This window comes from Echeneis naucrates, chromosome 10 (genome assembly GCF_900963305.1).
Source record: "Echeneis naucrates chromosome 10, fEcheNa1.1, whole genome shotgun sequence".
In the NCBI taxonomy this organism is placed as follows: Eukaryota; Metazoa; Chordata; class Actinopteri; order Carangiformes; family Echeneidae; genus Echeneis; species Echeneis naucrates.
In genome coordinates this window covers 16308775-16330660 of record NC_042520.1, presented here as the reverse complement: position 1 = coordinate 16330660, position 21886 = coordinate 16308775, and the positions used below count along the sequence as shown (strand labels likewise).

Sequence of the window (21886 nt, the reverse complement as noted above, 5' to 3'; positions counted from 1 at the left end):
TACTGCCCTTGGACAATGGCCACCAATGATCGACAAAAGTCAATCGTTGATGAGTAATCTGAAATTTTGATCACAAATTTGCCATCATTGCATCTCTACTTTGAATGAAAAATGACAATACTTAAAATAATAAAATTGGGCGTTCGTAAAAGAATGCAAATCTTAATCATAATGAATGCATTTTGGCACCCAACCTCTGCATATTTCATTGCAAACAAAATTTTATTTGGTGCCAATTGTAATGTGTATCTGAAACATTAAAATGTGTGTGTGTGTGTGTTTTTTTGTTTTTTTAAGAAAAGATGCATCTGTTAAATACTAATGACATTATCACTACACTCAACTCACACAGATACATAACTGCCTCACTTAAAAACAAGAATAATCAACTCCCTGTTGCATCTGCTCTTGCCTCTTGGATACAATCACGCCTTTTCTAGAATTAACGTAGCATGTGAGAGAATATCTTAACATTTATTCAGTTGTCAACATGCATGTTCTTTCATTGTGTGTGCATTATCTTGAATTCCATATATATTCTTGCAGTGCCTAATTTGATTTGACTGTGCCACAAATAACTTGTATCCAAGGAAAACTAATGCTTTCCAAAGAAAGTAGAGTCCTAGAGGGTTTTTTTTTCCTCATCTGCAATCATTTTATAAAGAGTTTGGTCTAGATCTGCTCTATATGTGATTTTTTTTTTTTTTTTGTATTTGGCGCTATACAAATAAATCTGATTTGATCAGATTTACATGTTAATACAAAAGTGTCGCTGTACGGCAGTTTCATTTAATTTGTGTATTGAGGACAGATTGTTCCATCACTGTGTAGATACCACACAAAACTGCCTCTTTTAATGCTAATTAAGAACATTGCTTTCACCAACTGGGAAAGTATTTTCATTAAATGCCATCAATTCATCGCATGAGTAATTTCTAACCAGACCTGTGCTGCTTCGTTTGTCTTACACATCCAAGTGTTATAAGCAGGAGTGGTACCCGAGCATGAGTGAAGTCCATCAATGTCATGCTCTAATGCCACTACTGACACACTGGCCTTCAGGAACTACTTAAGGGTCTTCTCCCCATCGTGGTCCCCTTTCCCTCTGATGCTTCAATGGTTTCACTAGTAAATGCTTAAGCTGCCCTGCTCTTTCTGAACTGGCCAATCCATCTACACTCATGGTCACTTGCCCATGGGGAGAAGTCACTTCCAAATGTCAGCTTATGCTGCTCTAATACAGGCATTCTAGATAGACCACTAAATGAGGAAAGCAAATTTTTTTAGCTTGTTGCTCAGATGATTCCATTAGTTTGCTTTGCTGTTGCAACTGCACTCTTCTTGCTACGTATGCAGACTTCTCTCATGAGCAGTATCAAAGGACAATAAGCAGAATGCCGTAGGTCTTCTGTATATACATTTTCCACAATTTTTTTTTTTTTTTAAATAGAGGTGAATCTGCAAATAAAAAATAACTGGACTCTTTTCAACTACCAGTCTTTCTGTTCAGACTACAATTATGAAGAGCAGTCATTGGATCACATGCCACTACAGGGAACACGCATAGACACAATGGATGAAGACTGAACTGCTTGCCAACGCACAAGTGGATAAAATGTCTCATCTCTGGGTTGATGTCTCTGTGAAAATGCCACCCTCTCTGTGAGACACTTCAGTGAGTGATTGCATGTTCTTTAAACCTCAGAGCTACAGCTTATTTTTTCACTTACATAGCCAGAGAGGTGTAAATCGAACTGGACAGGTAACAGGTCTGTTTACAGTGCATTTACTCTGAAAGATGCTACAACAAGAAAAGAGGTGGAATTGAGGAGATTCATCCAGGTATTGTGTTCACATCAATGCCAGTCGGACCCTAAGCCAATAAATTCCAGTGTCTACACAGCATAGTGATTTTTTCCATGTCTGAATGCTGTTTGTTTCCTTAACAGATTCTTTGACAAGTGGAAAAGGGGCATAAGAATTTATTTGTTTAATATGGCCATCGTACACTTATGGAGTCAGCAAACAGTTATATCATTCAGTTGTGCCAAGGATGACATTTTTCAGAGGTTTGTGTTGCTGAGTTGCTATAATCAGTTGCAGTTGCAATGTTCTGTTTGTCGACCCACTTGCCCATCACAACAATAGATTTGAGGCCACATCACCCTTATTTTGAAAAATGCGGCTAGAAATTATTTTTGTACACCCATACATGTGTGTGTGTGTATATATGCAACATACTACACACACACTCTGAAAGCTCTATCACGAGGGAGTCTCTTGGAATAAAGCTTCAGAGAGAGAATATAGAAGATGGACAAAGATGTTTACTAAAATCTAGGTTCAAGTGTCCATAAATAATGGGATGGGGAGGAAAAACATTAAATGATTTATATGTGGGTCATACAAATGGAGTATGGAAATGCTAAAAAAAAAATCTTACATTACCTCAATCAGCTTGTTGGCATGTTCACGGAACACCTGTGCATATTCCTTAACTTCTTTTTCGTTGCCGTTCTTGGCAGCTTCAATCAGGACCAGGAGGGGAACATTGGTTTCCAGGAATGAGTCAGAAACATGGTCCATTACAGCTTTACGCAGCTGTGAAAAAAGAAGTAAAAAGTGAAGCTCCTCAACAGAAGTAATTAATCCTCTTGTGTATTCATATTGATGTTGTACAGTAAAGCTTTACCTGACTAAATAGCATATCTTTCCTTGATATACAAACACAAAACTCTTAAGAGGCTAGCTAATGAACTACATTCGTTAAAATAGAGGTGCAACATTTGTTCTTAAAAGAAATAAGTTAAATCAGCACAAATATTGAAGATGAACAGGCAAAAGTAAAAAAAAAAACAAAAAAAACAAAACCTGTCTGCGAAGGTCTCTGGTTTTCTTTGTCATCCTGTCGATGGCTGTGTTCAGAGCGTCACTCCTGTCCTTCCTTCCTGCCTATAATATGGACAAGGCAGAGCACTTAATACAGTGACAGCTTTAAAATAAATTTACATTCTGATGAGTAAAAGGGGAACACACAAACTAATCAATAGGTTCCTCAACCTGGAGGGATTAAACAATCTATGAATAAAAGCAAAAAGAACAGTATTTACATTTCACAGGAATGTTTATAGTTTCAAGTACCGTATCTCCATGACATGGCTCACTTGTATGTAACCATGTTACATTTTATCTCTTTTGTGTATCTTTGTTTGTTTTTTTACAATGAGGGTAGTTGGACAGCTCAAGAATGTTGAATTTTTTTTTGCATGTGTGGTTGTGGCCTAAAATGAAGGCTTTGCAGTAGTTGGAGATAAAAAAACACTTGGAAATTGGTAGTAAAAGATTGTGGGAAAAAAAAAAACATCTATGAGGCAAACACTGTTAGATATTATGCATACACAGTTTACTTTCGTTTGATGTTAACATGTTTAAATAATCGGATAAAAGCTTCATGTGATTGACCATAGTACTGATATCCTCTATGCTTTCAAGACATTAATTTATGACGACCCGAGCTCTAATTACAGAGGTCACATTCTAATTTTAATGCTGCTAATGTTCTGTAGATAGCCAGATCAATTCATGATACTTTTATTTAGTATGAACTATTGTGTTCTGTTTAGACCAACTGTCAAAAGCATACAGTACCATTGCACTGAAAACATTGGAATATTTCCTAGGCATTGCGAGTGAACTGTGGAGTAAAAATGCTAACAGTTAAAAGTAAAAAAGTACACACTGAAAGTACACATCAGTAAAAAGAAAAGTTGTTAGGAAGCCACTGATTTGCATCTGTATCAGTGCTATATTCCACGGGCATCACACAGGCTGCTTTGTTTGCAAACTGCATTTACAGCTTGAGTTTTAGTCCATAATTAATTCATGGAGAGATCAAAAAAATGTATCAAAACTGTCCAGGCATACCACTGCAGATGTTTATCTATTTAGATATATATATTCTTCATATTTGTATGTTTTTTTCATCTTCAACAAGAAGTTGGGATAATACAAGGTTACCATTTGCTCCACATGGCTAAATGTGTAAATTATGTAAAGTAACACTGCAACACCACTGGCAGTAGTCACACAGTTAGGAATGAGGGAGTAGTCAACGCTCTAACCACTGCTCCCCACTGACAGCAGAGATGTTCAGTCACATTTAGCAAACTGCTCAAGCAAAAATTGAACAACTAAAACTTTCAGGGGGAATGATGTGGACAAGAAAAAGCAAGTGATAAAAAGACAGATAGTGGAGGGTAATAAAATTAAATGAACAGAAAATAGAAATTAGATGAACAGAAAAGGGCAGCAGAGAAAAGAAAAGGCGTGTCAAAATGCTTATATCTACTACAATATAATGCCATAGACAGTGGTGGCATTGACCTTCCCCATCCCCCATTGCCACTTGCCCATTGGGGGGGTTGAGTACATAGCTAGGGGCTGGGGAGCTCCAATGGCACTAATCCCTGTGATTTTGTGCCGACTGGATGCAGTGCTGTGGTACAGCTTTAGTCCGCTCTGTGACTCTCAATCCTATTTCATTCATGCCTAGCCTATATTTCATTTCCATGCCAGAGGGTTCTAAAGCACTTCTTCAGGTGCTTATTATGGAGGCAGTTTCTCTGCGGCATCTTTTATGATACTAAAGTGAGTCTCTATCCATCTCCTTCAGGACAGATTTAGGAACATCCCTTCGCTACAAAACCACTAGTCCGCTGGATTATAAGAAAATTCAATGGATATAATGTATGCTCTATGAGTTAAGTGTTTGCTGAGCTCAGTGATATTGCTTTTTGATATTCCTGCTAGCTCAATTAATCGGATGTCCATTTATGATTTCACATATAAAATGCCTTTTTAACATTTTGTATTACTAATGAAAAGCTAACACCTATCAAACAGAAGGAATAACCATCATCCCTCCTCAGAGTTAAGCCTTTTCTCCAGTGCTGAATTCCCAGCAAGAGTTAGCCTGCCACAATAAATGTAGAGAATGACAGCAGCATGCTTGTCAGCTGACCTAGAAAGTCACAGTCATATGTGTTGTCCTAATTATGCAAATTCAATGAATTGTATGTACATTTCATAAAAAAAAAAAAAGCCAAAACAAACAACAACAAAAAAAAAAAAGAACAGAAAATTTGTCTCTAATCGATGGACACAGTGAGAATGCAGAGGGATGTTGCTATATACAACAATCGGAAATCATGTTTAAGTATAAGATCGGAACGGTATTTGTGCTTTATGTGTTCGCTAATATGTGGTATTTGGCTGCTTTAAATCCACCCATCCATCCAGATTAAATAATTAAGGAAAAAGCCTGCATTTTCATGCATTGAAGGACTGACATAAGATGCTATTTAGCACTCATAACGCTACTGAAATATCAAAAATATTGATATATTGATATCACCATTTTGATCAAACCATAAAGAGAGCATTCTGCCTTGTCGCTATACACGTTTAAAAAAAAAAAAAAAAAACCTTGCCTAATTTAACCTCAGAGCAGATGGCCATACATCATATACCAGTGCTCAAAAATTATAGCACTGCACTCAGGGTATGTTAATTATGAATATAAACCAGGCACCCTATGTTAGCACTGCTTTAGCATACCCCCATGCCAATACAGTGTTCCCTCTTGCCCACGTTTATGTCATCCAGTGCCACATGTTAAACTATATTTCGCTTTGTTATGCTGTTTTGTTTATGTCTCAGTATATATCCATACATAGCGCATCCAGAACAACAGCAAGGCGAGGCTGAGATTTACAGCTGTGGTTAATTTCAACAGCAAGCTGCCGCAACACGTTCAAGATATCAATATTCCGATGGTGACGAGCCAGTGGGAGAGGAGGGGGGATGCCAAAGGGAGGTGGAGGAAGACTGAGGTGCACAAGCAGTGTGCATGAGGCAGAGAGCAAGTGGCTGAGCAAGGGAGTGAGGCTGTTTGTGTGAGTGGGAGGGAAAAAGAGAGAGAGAGAAACTGTAGTGATGATCGACACCAGGCTGCCACCACTCTGTAGCAGTGCGTGGCTGCAACAAAAAGTACAGAATAACATCCCTGACTCCCTGCTCTGCTTTTTTCTCTCTCCCTGCATCCCAGCTAGCAGACGAGGGCTCCGCTCACAGCTCTGCAGAGGCTATGCTGAGACTGAGCCGGCATCGGAAGCAAGATCTCTGGCTGCCATCAACAAGTTAGGGTTGGAGGAGCACAGCAATGAAAGAGAAACGCTTGATCTTCAATTAACCATTTGAGCTGACATCATTGCGGTGGAAGGGGAACAAAAGGGTAAAAAAAAAAGAAAAAAGGAGAGAGAGAGAGAGAGCGTGTGTGTGTGTGCGCGGGGGGGGGGGGGGGGTCTGTTCACCGGAGTCGCTCTGGATGCAACGGATCAACTTAAAAGAATTTATATATATTTATTTCAAGGATTCGTGGGATAAAAAACCAGGCTCAACCCTTTTTTGAGCTTGTATTTTAAAGGACTGAGCAAATTAACAGGAATCAACAATCCTGGGACATGGAATTTCATATTTTGTTTCATTTGTGTGGGCTCAGAATTGCTTTATTTCCAAAGAGGCTGCTTCGTTTTGTGCTTACTCAAAAGGGTTTTTTTCCTTTGGATTTTTCTTCCATCTGGTTGCTCCAAGAGTCTGCAGAAAAGGACAGTTGAATGCAGCCACCGATGTGCACAAAAGAATGGGTAAGTTCGCCCCTTTATATGGTAGGTTGGGGCATGAATAGGGAATAGAAGTAAGCGAGGCTGAGGACTAAAAGCTCTTCAGTCTAGTCTATTTGCTGCAATTGTCCTTTGTTAATTTTTTCTTCTTCACCGACAGACAAGTTGTGCATATGCTTTAAAAATTAGGATTTTATTGCAGATGCTAGGAAATGCCAATGGAAAAAAAAAAAAAAACTAAACAAAACAAAAAACAAACAATTCAAGGTTCAAAGGACAACATGTTTGAGGTGCTAAAATATTTAAGAAAAAAAAAAAAAAACAAAACATCCAAGATGGATAAATTATAGTAATAAGCTTAAATTTTGTTTTTTATACCGTGACCACAAAATGTGAATATAGATTAGATATGCAAAACAAGGCACTATAAATTAAATCCAACTCCTGTAAATGTTTTATCGCTCATGAATGATATCTTCCTTAAACCTAACCTCAAAGAAATCATGTTGTCATGTATTGTAAAAGTGTGTGTAAAATACCTAAAACAGCCCTACTGGAAATATGACAACAATCTCCTCCATGAATTGGTAATAAGTGCTCTGCAGATATTAGCTTTCCTGCCCCACATTTTATTTTCTTATCTTTGAACCCACCCAGGTTTCCATTCAAGGTGGCCATTGGTGGGACCTGCACCAGCGGCTGCGTGTCTGTGTGTGATCAGCATGCTCCTCGTGTGCCTGCTGCCTCCTGCGTCGTGCACAACCTGCCCTCAAAAATGCCGCTGTGAGGACCTGCAGTTCTACTGCGACACCCAGGGGCTTCAGGCACCCCCAGATGGTGTGGACAAGGGGGCCCTTGGGTTGTCACTACGCCACAACAGCATCACTGAGCTCAGCCCTGATCAATTCTACGGATTCAGTCAGCTCACCTGGCTACACTTAGACCACAACCAGATTACAACAGTACAAGAGGATGCCTTTCAAGGGCTCTATAAGCTGAAGGACCTCAACCTGAGCTCTAATCGTATCACCAAGTTGCCCAACACAACCTTCATCCACCTCATCAACCTTCAGATACTGGACCTTTCCTTCAATCAGATGACTGCATTGGAACCAGAACTGTTTCATGGACTAAGGAAACTCCAAATACTCCACCTTCGTTCCAATTTACTTCGCACCACACCTGTTCGGGCTTTCTGGGACTGCCGCAGCCTGGAATATCTGGGCCTGAGTAGCAACCGTCTACGGAGTCTGGCGCGGAATGGATTTGCTGGGCTCATTAAGCTTAAAGAGCTCCACTTGGAGCACAATCAACTGACCAAGATCAACTTGGCCCATTTCCCACGCCTTGTTGCCCTGCAGTTTCTATATCTGCAATGGAACAAGATCAGCAACCTTTCATGTGGCATGGAGTGGACCTGGACCACTTTAGAGAAACTGGACCTAACAGGAAATGAAATTCGTATCCTGACAGCTGATGTGTTTCAAACGCTGCCAAATTTAAAGATTTTGCTGCTGGATAACAACAAACTAAGCAGTCTGGACCCCCAAGTGATGGATATGTGGCAGTCTCTGGGCACCATTGGACTGTCCAGCAACCTTTGGGAATGTACCAAAAGGATTTGCTCTCTGGCCACTTGGCTAAGCACCTTTAAAGGAAGGTGGGAACATTCCATTCTCTGTCATAGTCCTGAGTATGCCCAAGGTGAGGAGATACTTGATGCAGTTTATGGATTTCAGCTTTGTCAGAATTTTTCAGCGCCAGTTGTTCAGACGATTAGTACAACCACAGATGCGACTACAGCTGCAGAGATCACAAGCTCCCTGTTTGGAATTATGCAGCCAACCCCCACACAGGACTATGCAGAGGATTTTGGGAGCTTTACCACAGTCACTACTACAACAACAACAACAACAACAACACAAACACCACGCACTGATCAAGCAACAACCACTGCATTAGAAGATACAGCTGTAACGGACGACTTCTCAGCAATGGACAACACTGTTATGACTCATAGGGTTATCATTGGAACTATGGCCCTTTTATTTTCATTCTTTTTCATCATTTTTGTTGTGTATATCTCACGGAAGTGCTGCCCTCCCACTCTGCGTAGGATACGCCACTGTTCGGCTATACAGAACCGCAGACAGATGAGGACCCAGCAACGACAGCCTATGGCAGATCTAGCTACACAGGTACCCTATAACGAGTATGAGCCCAGCCATGAAGAAGGGGCACTTGTGATCATCAATGGCTATGGGCAGTGCAAATGTCAGCAACTGCCTTACAAAGAGTGTGAAGTATGAACTCTTATTTATTCCTAGAGCATATGGTTTGCCATTTGACCATTTCAGATGATACAGGGTTTGCTTTTTTGAATTTTTTTTCCAGTTAATGTAAACAAGCATAATTTCTACAAGTGAGATTTGAGAATATGTCAAGAACGTTGAATGCTACAATGACAGAGGTTGGACATGACAGTTTAGGGATGAAGTAGAGATAGTCACAAATTTATTTTTCTATGAAGGTTGTTCATATCAGGCAGGGGGCAATCATTTTAAATAAGAAAATTGTAAACTGTGAGATTTGTCTCCACATTGTCACTATATTCTGCAGCACAGAGAAAATACATGGCCAAATGGCCCTTTGCTAACAGAATATAATGGGTGGAGAAATGTGATTTACGTATCATTCCTTTTACAAAGTAAATATTTCAAATCATGTTTATAAATGCACCTCGGGCACTGTAAGTCAATCAACTCAATCATTGGAGCAAATGAACTGGATCCGTTATTAGAATGTTCTTGATTTACAGTTTAATTGTTTTTCGAAAAACCATGATACGTCAAAGGCTACTCAGATGAAAAAAAATTCTGAATATAACTTGATTTAAAAAAGATCCTTGTTTTCATGTTTCAAATTAAAATAAAACCTCTAGAAGAACCCTAAAATTCTGTTCATACATACATTCATGATATTACTTTTGCCAATACAGAAATTAGTTAATTGGGTAAGTCTCCAACCTTGATATCTAAAGGCTTTCAGTCTTTCTGGTTTACAGAATTTATTTGAGAAAGTCAGCCTCCAAAAATATCTGTCCTTGTTGGCAAAATAGAGAATATTTTTTGCTTTGGAAATTTGGGTCTGTTAAAATAATTTCTTGGTGTAGAAAATTAAAGGAGCTTACTGACCAAGACTGCCAACAGTAGTAAATTTAAGTTTTAAGTATGCAAATTGGAAAAATTGTTACCGAGTTCATTTGTAATTGCAATGGTGTTTTCCACCTGACTCAAGTTGTTGATGGTTGGAGTGCCAGCCCAGGGGGGTCAAATACTACAAAAAATTCTTATCCTGTGGGAAACACTAACAGCTGTTCGTCTGTATTTAATCTCCAATATGCTACACTGTTAGCAAAAAAAGGATGTCTTCCTCACCTTGGACATCAAGAAAAAAAATTAATAGACTTCTCAATCTTCCATGACTTGTGCGTGAATTCTCTAGCATTGAAATGCTATAACACTGTTACCATAATATTTCCAATTGTTTCGCAAATTAAGTATAGTTTTCTTTTTCTAATATTATATAACAGGATCAATACACAGAGAAGCCAGTGTGAGATATGAGGATAGTAAATGAAAGGGTTCAAATGTCAGATAGAACATTTCACTCTGAAAACAAAAGCCCAGGATCTTTACTGCTTATACTCTAATTAGGACTGACAGGCTCAAGATTGAACCAATTAAGGCAAGGCAAAAGGATCTAATATTCTGTCATCCACACCAGTGATCCAGCAACATTTAGCTTGTTCAGCCAGTCAAAAATAGTTCTACTAGAATCATTCTCTGCACCACACTAAAACATCACTGAACTTTTTATTTTAAGACAGCCTTCTTATTAGGGATGCCGAGTTGTCATTTACAGTCACAAAATTGGGTTAGGATAAATAATAAATATTGATGCACTTCCTTAGCAGTCACTAGTGTCAAGTTAAACTGTGGTCAATACCCTGAAAGCAAGTGATGGTGATGGTGATAAGCAAAAAGCAACCCTGGGTCAGGACACATTTGTATGCAGCAGGGAGGGAATGTGCATTAGCATCAGAGTAAAGCTGCTGCCGCAGCTCCGCACTTCTTTGTGTTCAGTTTGGTAGTGGGGGCAGGGTGAAGAGAGGAATGGATGGGACGATGGAGAGGTGCAACTATGGGGTAATGTCGTAGTTTATCAAAACCAATGAGCATCTCTCTGGCTAAGTAAAGGAAGTGCAGAATGGAATGATGACTCCCGACTGGGCTGGGCTTGAAATGCATACTGACCATACAGTATCAGCAGTTTGACTACTAGTGAACTGAGTTGTCCATCGTTCAAATAGCGAAAAATTCTTTAAAATTTTCCCCACTGGAAATATGGCATCAAATTGTGACTTTGTTTAACTCAGTCCATTAAAGTAGAAAACTGTTTGATAGAACAGCATCTTGAAATGAGAAATCTGATTTTGAGTAATTAGAATGCAGCTGGTTGGCTGTTGCCGCCTAGAGTTAGCCATGGGGTATCAATTGTGATTTTGTCTCAAGTTTGCCTCCCAATTTTGGCTTAAAATTTCTGAGTGAAAGTCTGTGTCAGTGTTTCTCTGCAAATGCTCATACGATGCCAACACCATCTTTTAAGAAAGCGTGTTAACCAAAAAAAATTGTTACACTTCTTATTTGAATTGAAACAAAAACATTGCAGACATTTATCATGCCGATTTCCAAAGCCAAGCTCCTCAACTTTGTTTCTATTTTTATTTTATTCCAGCTTCGCTTTTACTATTGCCCTTCTAATCTGTCTTGCATGTTCAAAAGTCAAAATTGAGTTGAATATTTCTTAATGTCATTCAGCAAACATTATGGAGAGACCTAATTTCTGATAACACAGAATGGGGATGTATGTGGAGTTCCTATACAGTTCTGTCAATCATTTGACATTTCACTGTTTAAGACTATGGTTGATCTAAGTGACTGAATATCCACAGAATTTGTAGAACCATGCATCCCTTTGCACTCTGGCTCTTTGTAAACTGTTTTTGTTTCCTCTTGTCATCCTCTAGTCCTGGTCCCCACCTTGCCTAAAAATAAAAAAAGGAAAAACAAGTGAACCAAACCCCTCTCTCTTACCCAACCTCTTTGTGCAAAATGGATGCTTTTCTCTTCTCATTTTCCTTTTGTATTGTAATATGTACAATTTCATATCTGTATAGTGGATAAGATGTGCCAAACTGAAAAAAAGAAGAAAAAAAAAAAAAAGAAAGAAAGAAACATTTTCCCCTTAAAACATATATTTTTTAAATAAAATGGTTATAATTTACAGAGTGTTTGCTAAATGATGGGTGCTCACAACATGGCTTGATCTTTCATCACATTTTGGTTTAATGTATTCATAAAGCAGTTATTCTCTTCTATAATCCTTTGTAAAAAGATTCAAAACCACTAAAATCAATTAAATTCCACTCCTCTTCCACCAATGTATGGCAACAAGGTGATTAGATAATTAAGTCAATACGGTTGGAGTATCAGAAGGAGCTGGCAAATGGATACCCAAGAAGATAGGAAGAGTTTCACCTTCCTAAATGTGAAGATCTAAGGAACAAGCAAGTGTTTTCCCCAGATACAGAACTACACTGAATGATCAATGTTACCAACTGTGAATTTCAGCGTTATTTCAATCGCCTGGTTTGTCATTCTCTGACATTCATGTCTGTAAGTGAGCTTTTTCAAACACTTTTTTAGTCAACAATGCTAATGAAAATGAATATTTATTAATATTTATCAAATACTGATTTGGTACAATAAGGTCTAGGAACTGATAAAGCATCAAGGGTACAATGCCTGGAGAGGATTTTATTTCATTTAAGAAACTGACTTGGCTTCCAACTGTCCGAACCACTTTAATTGTCCTAATCTTTTTGGGTGAGGCCTACGGAATGAAAGTTTGAGTAATTTACGTATATAGGATGTACCACCGTGAGGATGCACTGAGCTGATGAGTCTGACTGTATGGCCTCAGTACTGTGCAGGGCTCAAGGACTCACAACTCATGTATGCATCAGGTACTCATAAGTCCTCCAATAAATCTACAAAATGCTTAGGAAGGACGTATTGATCTTGACTCTCATCAGAAAATACAACCCTAATGCATTTATTGCTTTACACTTTTGAAACTATTTCTCAACCACATCATGGGGGGAACTTAGCAAAGACAGACAGATAAGTGAAAGTCCCTTCACAGAACCAAAAAATAAATAAATAAATAAATTTTGGTCCAATTAAAGAACTACCAAATAAGCCATTTCCCAGTTATGACCAAAAGGCAATATTGTTAAGGTATGAGCAAATGTTTTACATTGTAACACACTAAATAAAATTCACTAATGAAAGTGCTTTCTTTAAGTTACAGTATTGAGACCCCCCCCAAGTCGAAATAATCATTTTTTGAAGGACCTTTGTAGGAGGAGTCCGCATGTTCACCCCATGGCACCAGAGGTAAACTGCAGGTGTTTCCGTTCTACTTGATTTCAAAGATGCACCTGTTACTGGCAGGCTAGAATGCGAGGGACCAAGTGTTGTGCATGTGAGTTTAAATGTCTTTTGATTTAGTGGTTCCCCTGCAGTCTCTTGGGTCATCAGCAGGATATGAGGTATAGATACTTGATAAATGCGGATTGTTGAGCATTTTAACAGAAATATTTTATGTATCGAATTTAGCAATGCTAAGGCTACAGGCATGCATAAATTATACAAGACATTCTTTTCACTTAAATTAAGTTACAATGAATCCCATTCTCCTTTGTCATTTAGCTTCAGAGATGTGAACAAAGTAATTTCCTGTCTCCTAGGTCAGGGGTATATATAAAGAAAACAAAGGGACTTGCTACAGCTGAGTATCTGAGCAAAAAGTGTGTGCATGTGGTAAAACATGCATGGTTTGCCTTTCAGTGAGACACATTCATCACAGTTCAATTCACCTCTATTCACTCCGTCACACCTCCAAACCAATGTAATTCTCTTGCTCAGCACTCCTGCACAGAGCAGATTCTAACAATGGTTGTGCCACTGGCTGGAGGAAAATTGTTTATCAATATTCACAGGGTAGGAAATATATATATATATATATATATATATATATGTAGAGAGAGAGAGAGAGAGAGAGAAACAACTCAACTCACGTGCACAACACTTGCACATTCTCGCGCTAAATAATTAAATTAGTAATTTATATCACGAGTAACCTGCTTCAGTGGAGCTTGCAATATTGCACTGCCATGTTTCTATAATAGCTCAGAATGGACACACTGGCTCTACAACAATGAGCCTTGGCATTCTGTAGATTCTCAGTCTTAAATCTCAGTTAGGTATCACAACACATACATTTCTATAGATTGGTCCTTTGGGAAATCTCAAGGACACTTTAGAAGGGCAAGAGATCAGTTTGAAAATCTGAAAACAACTGGAAATAATAGAAAAACATTATCTGAGACCACTACACTGTTCACATAAAAAGGAACCTGCAGAGACAGATTTAATTCACCACATTTTCTGGAGAACTTACCAAAAGTCGACAGAAATCTTACTGAACATACATAGCAGAAGCCTGTGGTTGGGTTAAGCCTACCAACACACTGACTAAATGAAAACAGGAAATATTATACATCAGTCATAACCACAAAATTATGAGCACATGGCCATCTTGTTTAGCAACTTTGGGGGGAAAAATAGGTGCATCTCATTTACCTGCCAGCAAAGTCAATCAAAAAGCCTAGAATTCACCAGCAAGAGATCAGGGGCCAGGTCTGGAATATGTTGCCTGACAGGCTGTTACTGACACTCTGGTGTTTTATGGAGGCTGTAAATATACGAAAAGCCTTAGGGACACTAAATCTTTTCCCTGTTACATTGTGTGGAATGTAATTTGTTTTAATTATGCATTTGGATGAGATTAAAACTAGATAAATTGAAGTCGTTTCACACTGGCCCCATGTTAAGTCTTGTCCCCCCTTTGAACCTATATCCACTATTTTCAAAAGCACGTCTCACACTTCCGGCCATTAAATTACATTTTTCTGTTAGTTCCCTGCCCTTAGTCATACAGTATTTTCACCTGCAGGTTTCATAAACTGGACCAATTTAAGGCAACTTTGTGTGCACTGGTTTTTAACTTGTAATAAATCATTTTCTCTCAGGTTACACATGAATAATAATGATAAAGGTAGATGGTTTAAGTGCCAGTCAACCTACAATGTGTTTAAAATTCTGCCACTCTGTAGATGCCCAAGGCAAAAAGACAGTAAGAGCTAGGGAAAAAGTGAGAGGTTGAGAGAGAAAGGGAACCAACAGTAAGTAAAAGATTGCTAGAATGGAGAAATAGGAGAGAGGATACAGCAAGGAGAAAGTGTAAATGCTGAAAAGTCTAGAGTGGGAGGTTATGCTGCAATACAAAAAGGCAAATGAAGAAAGAGCCAGGGGTCCTATTGCAGCAGACAGGCATGTCCTTTTAATGCAGGTCCAAATGATAATGTATCAACTTCAAGTTGAAGGAATTTAAATGTCAGTAGCTTAATATGTCAAAGATACCTAACATCAACTCCCTCAAGCTGGGAACAAGAGATGCATTATTAATAAAAAGTGGCAGAAACAATTACACTCAACACACACCATGCCAAACTGTCAGGGCAATATGGAATAATTGAGGTCATAATGTGCAACAGTGCTGGGGCAACATTACCACCACCCCTTCATTGGCTGAGTGGACTAGCTCCAGTCTTGTTAAATAATAATCATAACAGCACACAATTTTGATTACAGGTCTATGAATTAGAGGGGGGCGGGGGGAACACTAACCCAAAACATATTCTATATATGTAAACACTTCTTTTTCCTGTAATTCCACTTCCCTTTCCTCATGACAGTTTAATCCAAGGCTATTTCTACTTTTCCGATCAATATGCTTCATAAGGGTTTTAACAGTTCTCATGAATATCTGGGGGGGGAAAAAAAAAAAAAAAAAGTGCATAATAAACCACACAACAGAAAGAAAACAGTTCCATGGTTTGTTAAATTGACATTGATCTCTCTTAGCCACTACATTAACATACATTGGTCTAATTCTTGTTCTATGTAAAATCATGGCCTGAATTGTCCCTCTTTACCAAAAAGGATTCTAGTAGTTAACACTCTATTCTTTGATGAGCATGAGTGCTTGTGTCTTCTCTGTTTAGTAACAGTGATCTTATCTGTTCAAGGTCTTGATATATCCTTAATGTCGGCCATGGCAACAAATTAATTTTTATCTTTCCAGAAATCCACTTCACTTGACTTCAGCTTAGTTTACCACAAAGATATGTTGAGATACAAAAACATTTACTTGGTCAATGTCACATAATACATGGACTATACACTTGGATAGCTGGAATTTCTTCTCAAAGGCCTCACAGGCCTGCATAGGTCTGATCATTTATACTGTGAGCTCAAAGTGAACATACTGCAGGGTATTTTTCAGGGAGCTGTGGAGTGAAAATTTGAGGGCATTTCACAAGTTGCCAAAAGGTGGAAATGCGCTAAGTTGACTTTTGCCTGATGTAACAGACGTGCGAAATTAAGATGACTTCTACCCAAAGTTCAGAATAAGTGTTTACATGCACGCCATTCAGATCAACAATTGGCATAACCCACCCGTTTTGATTGGAAGGAAAATTTGATCTGAACGAGTGTGAGTGTGTCAGAATCTTCTGATTGGCATGTTTATATGAAGCATTTTTACTCCGGTCAAGCTTTTAATCTGATTACTTGTATCCATGTAAACATTGCTACTTTCAAATACAGGAAATCCAGTGTAAAAGGTGGCTGGTGGGTCTTTGACATCTTCAATAATACAAGATGGGGGGGTACACAATATTTTTTAAAAAGTGAATTTTACTATGCTGTAAAACCTCCATATAGAGTATTGTTACCAAATGTAAAAATAAATAAATAAAAAATACTCAATCCTCAAAATACTGAAACAGCTTGTAACTGCAGGGTATGTGAAAGCAGAAGGTGAGAGAGAAAAAGAGAATTAGTTAGTCTGTGCAAAAGTCTTGTGGCTGTACGAGTAAACCCATATTTTATAATGGCAATATACTGTTTAATGCACTCGCAGTGCCCAGTAAAATCTGAATAAAATGCAGACAAAATCATGGCCATCAAAATACATACATTAAATTCCCTGGGCATAAAAATATAGGCCTATGGTTAATAATGCACTCAAATAGGTTATTTTCTTTCTGGCATGAATTACATCATTCTTTAAATCTCTGCTTTATAATGACGACAGAAACACCCTCATTAAGCCAGTGTGGTGTTTGTTTAGTCCATCAAGCTTAGTCACAGTCAGTCAGGCTATCTGTCACAGAGTTTATCATCACTTGAAAGCACCAGGTTGTAACAGTAGCTTTCTGTTTATGCTAACTACTTGACTGTTCTCCAAGGCAAAACACAAGGTCATGAAACTCACAAGGTGGACATGCTGCTAATGCATTTCCTTTATCTGATCACCATTGCTGCAGCCATGAGAAGTTTATTTTTTCTGTAAATCAAGAGCTAAAGTCATACAGGGATATACTGAGTAATATTGTGGAGTTCAGCGAAGTAGAAAACTTAAGTTCCAGAGATATTGCATGAACTGCCTGAACCTTAAAATAAACTGTCAGTGTTGGCTTTATACACGATACGATTATACGATATTAAATCGTAGCAAGACGATTTAACCGGTTACACAGGCTCCATTATCCATGCCCAGCGCCACTTGTTCTAAAGTCCTATCCATAGAATAGGGACTTTAGAACAATCTAAGATATGTGTGCCAAAAAAATTCATAAAAGATTTGTAATTCTCATTTACTACGATTCACATTTATACCATCCCAAAATCGATTGAAAAACAAACAAACAAACAAACAAAAAAAAACAAACAAAAAAAACGTATCCTTGTTTTCAAACACGAAAGTAAATGGTGACGAACTTCTGTGTTTTTTGTTTTTTCAGTCGCTTTCCCTTAATGGAGCTAACGGTGCAAGCTAATGTTGATCATCAGTGTCATGGGTACACTATAAAGAAACAAAACAATACAAAAAAAAAAACAAAAAACAAAGCACACACACCAAGCTGGAAGGCTGATACCACATCCTCAGACGCTTACCGACTGACAGTACCAGTTCCAGGACAAAGCTGATGTACTGCCCAGTCAAAGCAAAGCTGACCTCCACTCTGCCTGGGTCTTTACTACATTGGCCGGCACGATTGAAATGGCCGGTTGTTGCTGCAGTCACGAATGAAATAAAAATTAAATTGACACTTGAAAATTAAAATTTATTTAACATGTTGTATGTGTAATTGTATAGCCTGAAAATCTTTTGGCACCATTCAGTTCTTGAAATGTAATAACAAAAATAGAAGAATGAATGAAAAATAGAGGGGAGAAACACAAACTGTTCAAAATAAAGCAAGCTTTTTTTTTTTTTTCAAGAAACACCCTCTTTCTCATAAATTGTAATTGTTCATGTAAACATACATATTACATATGTATGTATATCATATGTACAATGATAGCATAATCAAGGCACAGTGGCCTGGAACTAGATATTTAAAAAAAAAAAAACATGATGTTTTTGCCTAAATGTAGATTGCCATTTTTACTCAGCATCCTCATGGATGAACCACAGACAAAGGGATTTATCGTCTTTTGGTGGAGGATGAAGATCCTATCGCACCTTACATCCACATTCAGCTCTTGTACGCGGCTGATGTTCAAAACACTCCCCCTCTAGGTAAACTTTGCATTTATACCTGTTATTATAGCCCCTAACCACACAAGAGACCCTGGAAGTGTCGCAAAAAAACGGAAACTGGCTGCATTCTGTCTTGCCTCTGTGCTTCTGTGAAAAATAAGGTGAATAGGGCCCTATTTACTGAATGCCCGGGAAGGACACGCTTGACGAGAGCCTCACAGTGTGCAAGGTTTGCAAAATGAGGAACCCATGTTTAACTATTTTTTTAAATAAAAGACACTTTTATTTTTGTTACTTAAGCAACATGTGATATTGGTTTTATGCAACAGTTGCAATAATTCCATCTAAGCATGGATAAATGTTACTTAACATGTTACTTAATAAATGTGAAGAAGACACTTTAATGTCATTTGTCATTCTGTCTTGCAAAGCAGAAATCATCATGACTCAAATAGTTTTGAATCGAACCATAGCCCCAAAAATTTGAATCAAATCATGATAGTGAAATATTCCCAACCCTATTATTTAATATTCCCTACAATTTTGATGCAGGCTGAGTTAGGCTACTCAATGCTTCAAACTGTCTAGCATTAAGTACACACTGTTATAGGCTATTTTTGTTTCACAATGATCATTATTCAGAAACATAAGTGTTTCAATTCCGTTTATGAAAATATATTTTGTTTTCTTTTTGTATAAGTAAAAGAGCAAGAAGGAAATTCTCCACATACTCCCTGCAATTATGTTAACTGGCATGTCATTCAACACAATGTTGCTCACCTTCAATGAGATAGGGAGGGGAACCGGAAGACAGGGCTGATGCTGACTCATCTGTTGCTAAGATTCGGAGCAAATTTCCCCTTTGAGGGACAGATAAAGAATCTTCATAAGGGTAGGAGGAGGGGATGGTTCTATCTGATATGAATATTATGCGAAGAATTTACCTGGGCTGCTTAAATGTAGGTTAAAAAGGAGTTAAATGTAGGCTAGTCTGTAGACTAATTTCAATATGGATATGAAGTTAACATGGTCATTTCTACTACTCAGACTATAGGCTAGCACCTTTCTTTGAGAAAAACTTTTACTTTGCCTCTTCTTTCATTTTAGAAAACCAGATTTTCCCTTAACATTTAACAACACAACACGATAACTGTAGACTATTAATTGCTAGCAGGCAATGATAAGTGCTCAGAAAGGGCAAACATTTCACGCAGATTCAGTTTTTTGTCCATGTGGATATTTAACTTTTACTGCCCAAAGACAGAGGTTGCCACTGCTAATTTTATATTTAACATTTTATATTTAAATAAATATTAAAGATGATGTTTTAATCATTTTATAGTAATTTTCCCTGAATTTGTCCTATATGGTGCCACTAATAACGTATGCTATGGAGCTAAAACAAAAGACTCCACCCTACTCTGCTTCTAATTGGCTAGTTAAGTCAGCTTGATTGATAGCAGGACTAGCATTCTTCTCATTCCATGGTAGGTGAACTCCACTCAAAGATGTATCTGAACAGGTTCCCAAGTGTATTTACACATTTTTCCCCTTCACAGTCATATTCCACATGCCAGCCTGGGTATGGACAAGACAATATGGATATGAATAAATGCGAAATAAAAGAGCATGTGTCAATTCCAAATATATTTTAGGTAACTTACTCCAGAGTTTTGTGCCGAAACGCCAAAACACCCCCCCAGCCCATAACATATTGAATTGGTCCATCCAAGTCACGTGTCCAGAAGACCCACGAGTTGCGTGTTTACATCCTGCCAGCAAAAACACGGCGAGCAGCAAGTGGGTTTCTGAATTTGACGGAGTGGAGAAAGAAAAGAAATTGCCAACAGAAAGAGAAGCTAACTTTTTGAGAAATGTTCTTTCTGTTCATGAGCAAATTATGCTGGTCGCCAAAGGTATGGTTAGTTTGACAAAGTAAAAGTTCCAATGTGCACTTTGTTTTTTTACAAATTTATTTAATTCATATTTTTGTAATTCATTTATTAATGGTAAATATATTGCTTTAGAAATTATACTGCTCAGGAAAAGTTAAAAGAAAGCTCAAATGTGTTTTATTTAATATATTTAGGTTAATTATTTGTTTAACTTTTACATTTTGAATTGCGCACATTAAACCTGTTACATGGTCGGTATTTGACTTGATTTGTTTTAAAAGGTACTAATATGATTGGGAGAGGAAAAAAAAAAAAAAAAAAATCACCAATAAGGAATTACCAGGAATCAGTATCGGTAATCAGTATCAAATCTTAAAAGTGTGGTATCACCCATCACCAATATACACACATTAGAATTTTGTGTTTCACTTAGTGAAAACCTATTTAGATTTTTTACAAATGAAAGTGTTTTGTAGGTACTGTGTTAGGTAACAGCCAATGACTATTTCAAAACTACTGACATTCAAACATATACACAGCTATATTGTTTTAGTTTAGCTATTATTCATGGCAAATGTATTTCCTAAATGCCAAAAAAAGGACCTTAGAGGAGAATGGATAAAAATGAGGAACAATAAAATTCTGTAATTTTGTCATCTATCCCATAAATCCTCTACGACTGGTGAAATTAACCTAATTAGTATATATCTAAGTACTACCTTGCTGTACTTACCAAACTGCATTGGTACTGAAATTGATCCTAAATACACAAGCGCTACCTTAATATGCTGTTATCTCTGCCAAGGAGTTACTCTGTAGAATCCTTCAAAACGTACTGAAAGGATGTCAGTGACATTGCATGGAACCTTAGGCCAAGGGCCAAAAAGACACAGAATAGATAGGGTGCACACAGAACAATAATTTGCTCACGTTATTAAGCAGACAGACTTAATCTGTTGCATAGGTTTTTGTTATAGTAAATAACCTGGCTGGGCAGCTATGTGGCAGTCCTTAACCAGTTAAAAATATAAATGGAACTACTATCACACCCCGCCATACTAAACATCCATTATGACCATGTGACTATAGTAATATTTCACACATTAAATGGTCTGTACCATTAATGCTTGTACCTCTACAGCAGCAGCAGTAAGCACCAGGATAGTAATAAACAAGGCATTACCAAAGAAATTACATGTACCTGGTTGGCTGGCTCACACTGAAAGCTGTTGTTACAGCGAAGATAATCAGAAAAAAAAATCAGGGGGAAAAAAAGAAATAAATCCAAATAGCAGATAGCACTGAGTAAGTGCAGTTCCTTGGTTTTACATCTCCCTCTGTAATATGACCCCTCACTTGAGACAACACAATGGTTTAAACAAAAATATCCCTCAGGAAACTTCAAATAACAGTCACAGTCCAACCAACCATTGTACAATAATTCACCCTCCTAAAAATAAATAAATATATAAAAGCCCAGTTTAAAATGTATGCCTTAATTCTTCAGATAAT

The 21886-nt window shown here is 37.8% G+C and overlaps 2 protein-coding genes across 2 annotated transcripts in view; one reads left to right on the top strand and one right to left on the bottom strand.

Annotated features, from left to right (window-relative positions):
- Positions 1 to 21886, bottom strand: part of ctnna1 (catenin (cadherin-associated protein), alpha 1) — a 65883-nt gene that overhangs the window by 28055 nt on the left and 15942 nt on the right. Inside the window, exons 8-9 of the mRNA XM_029511860.1 lie at positions 2872 to 2952; positions 2449 to 2601 (exon numbers count right to left, since the gene is read on the bottom strand). Of these exons, the coding sequence (XP_029367720.1) occupies positions 2449 to 2601; positions 2872 to 2952 (234 nt within the window). The remainder of the gene's footprint in view (positions 1 to 2448; positions 2602 to 2871; positions 2953 to 21886) is intronic.
- On the top strand, positions 6701 to 8989 carry lrrtm2 (leucine rich repeat transmembrane neuronal 2). Its single transcript, XM_029513194.1, has 2 exons — positions 6701 to 6704; positions 7338 to 8989. The coding sequence occupies exons 1-2, from the start codon at positions 6701 to 6703 to the stop codon at positions 8987 to 8989; spliced, it is 1656 nt and encodes a 551-aa protein (XP_029369054.1).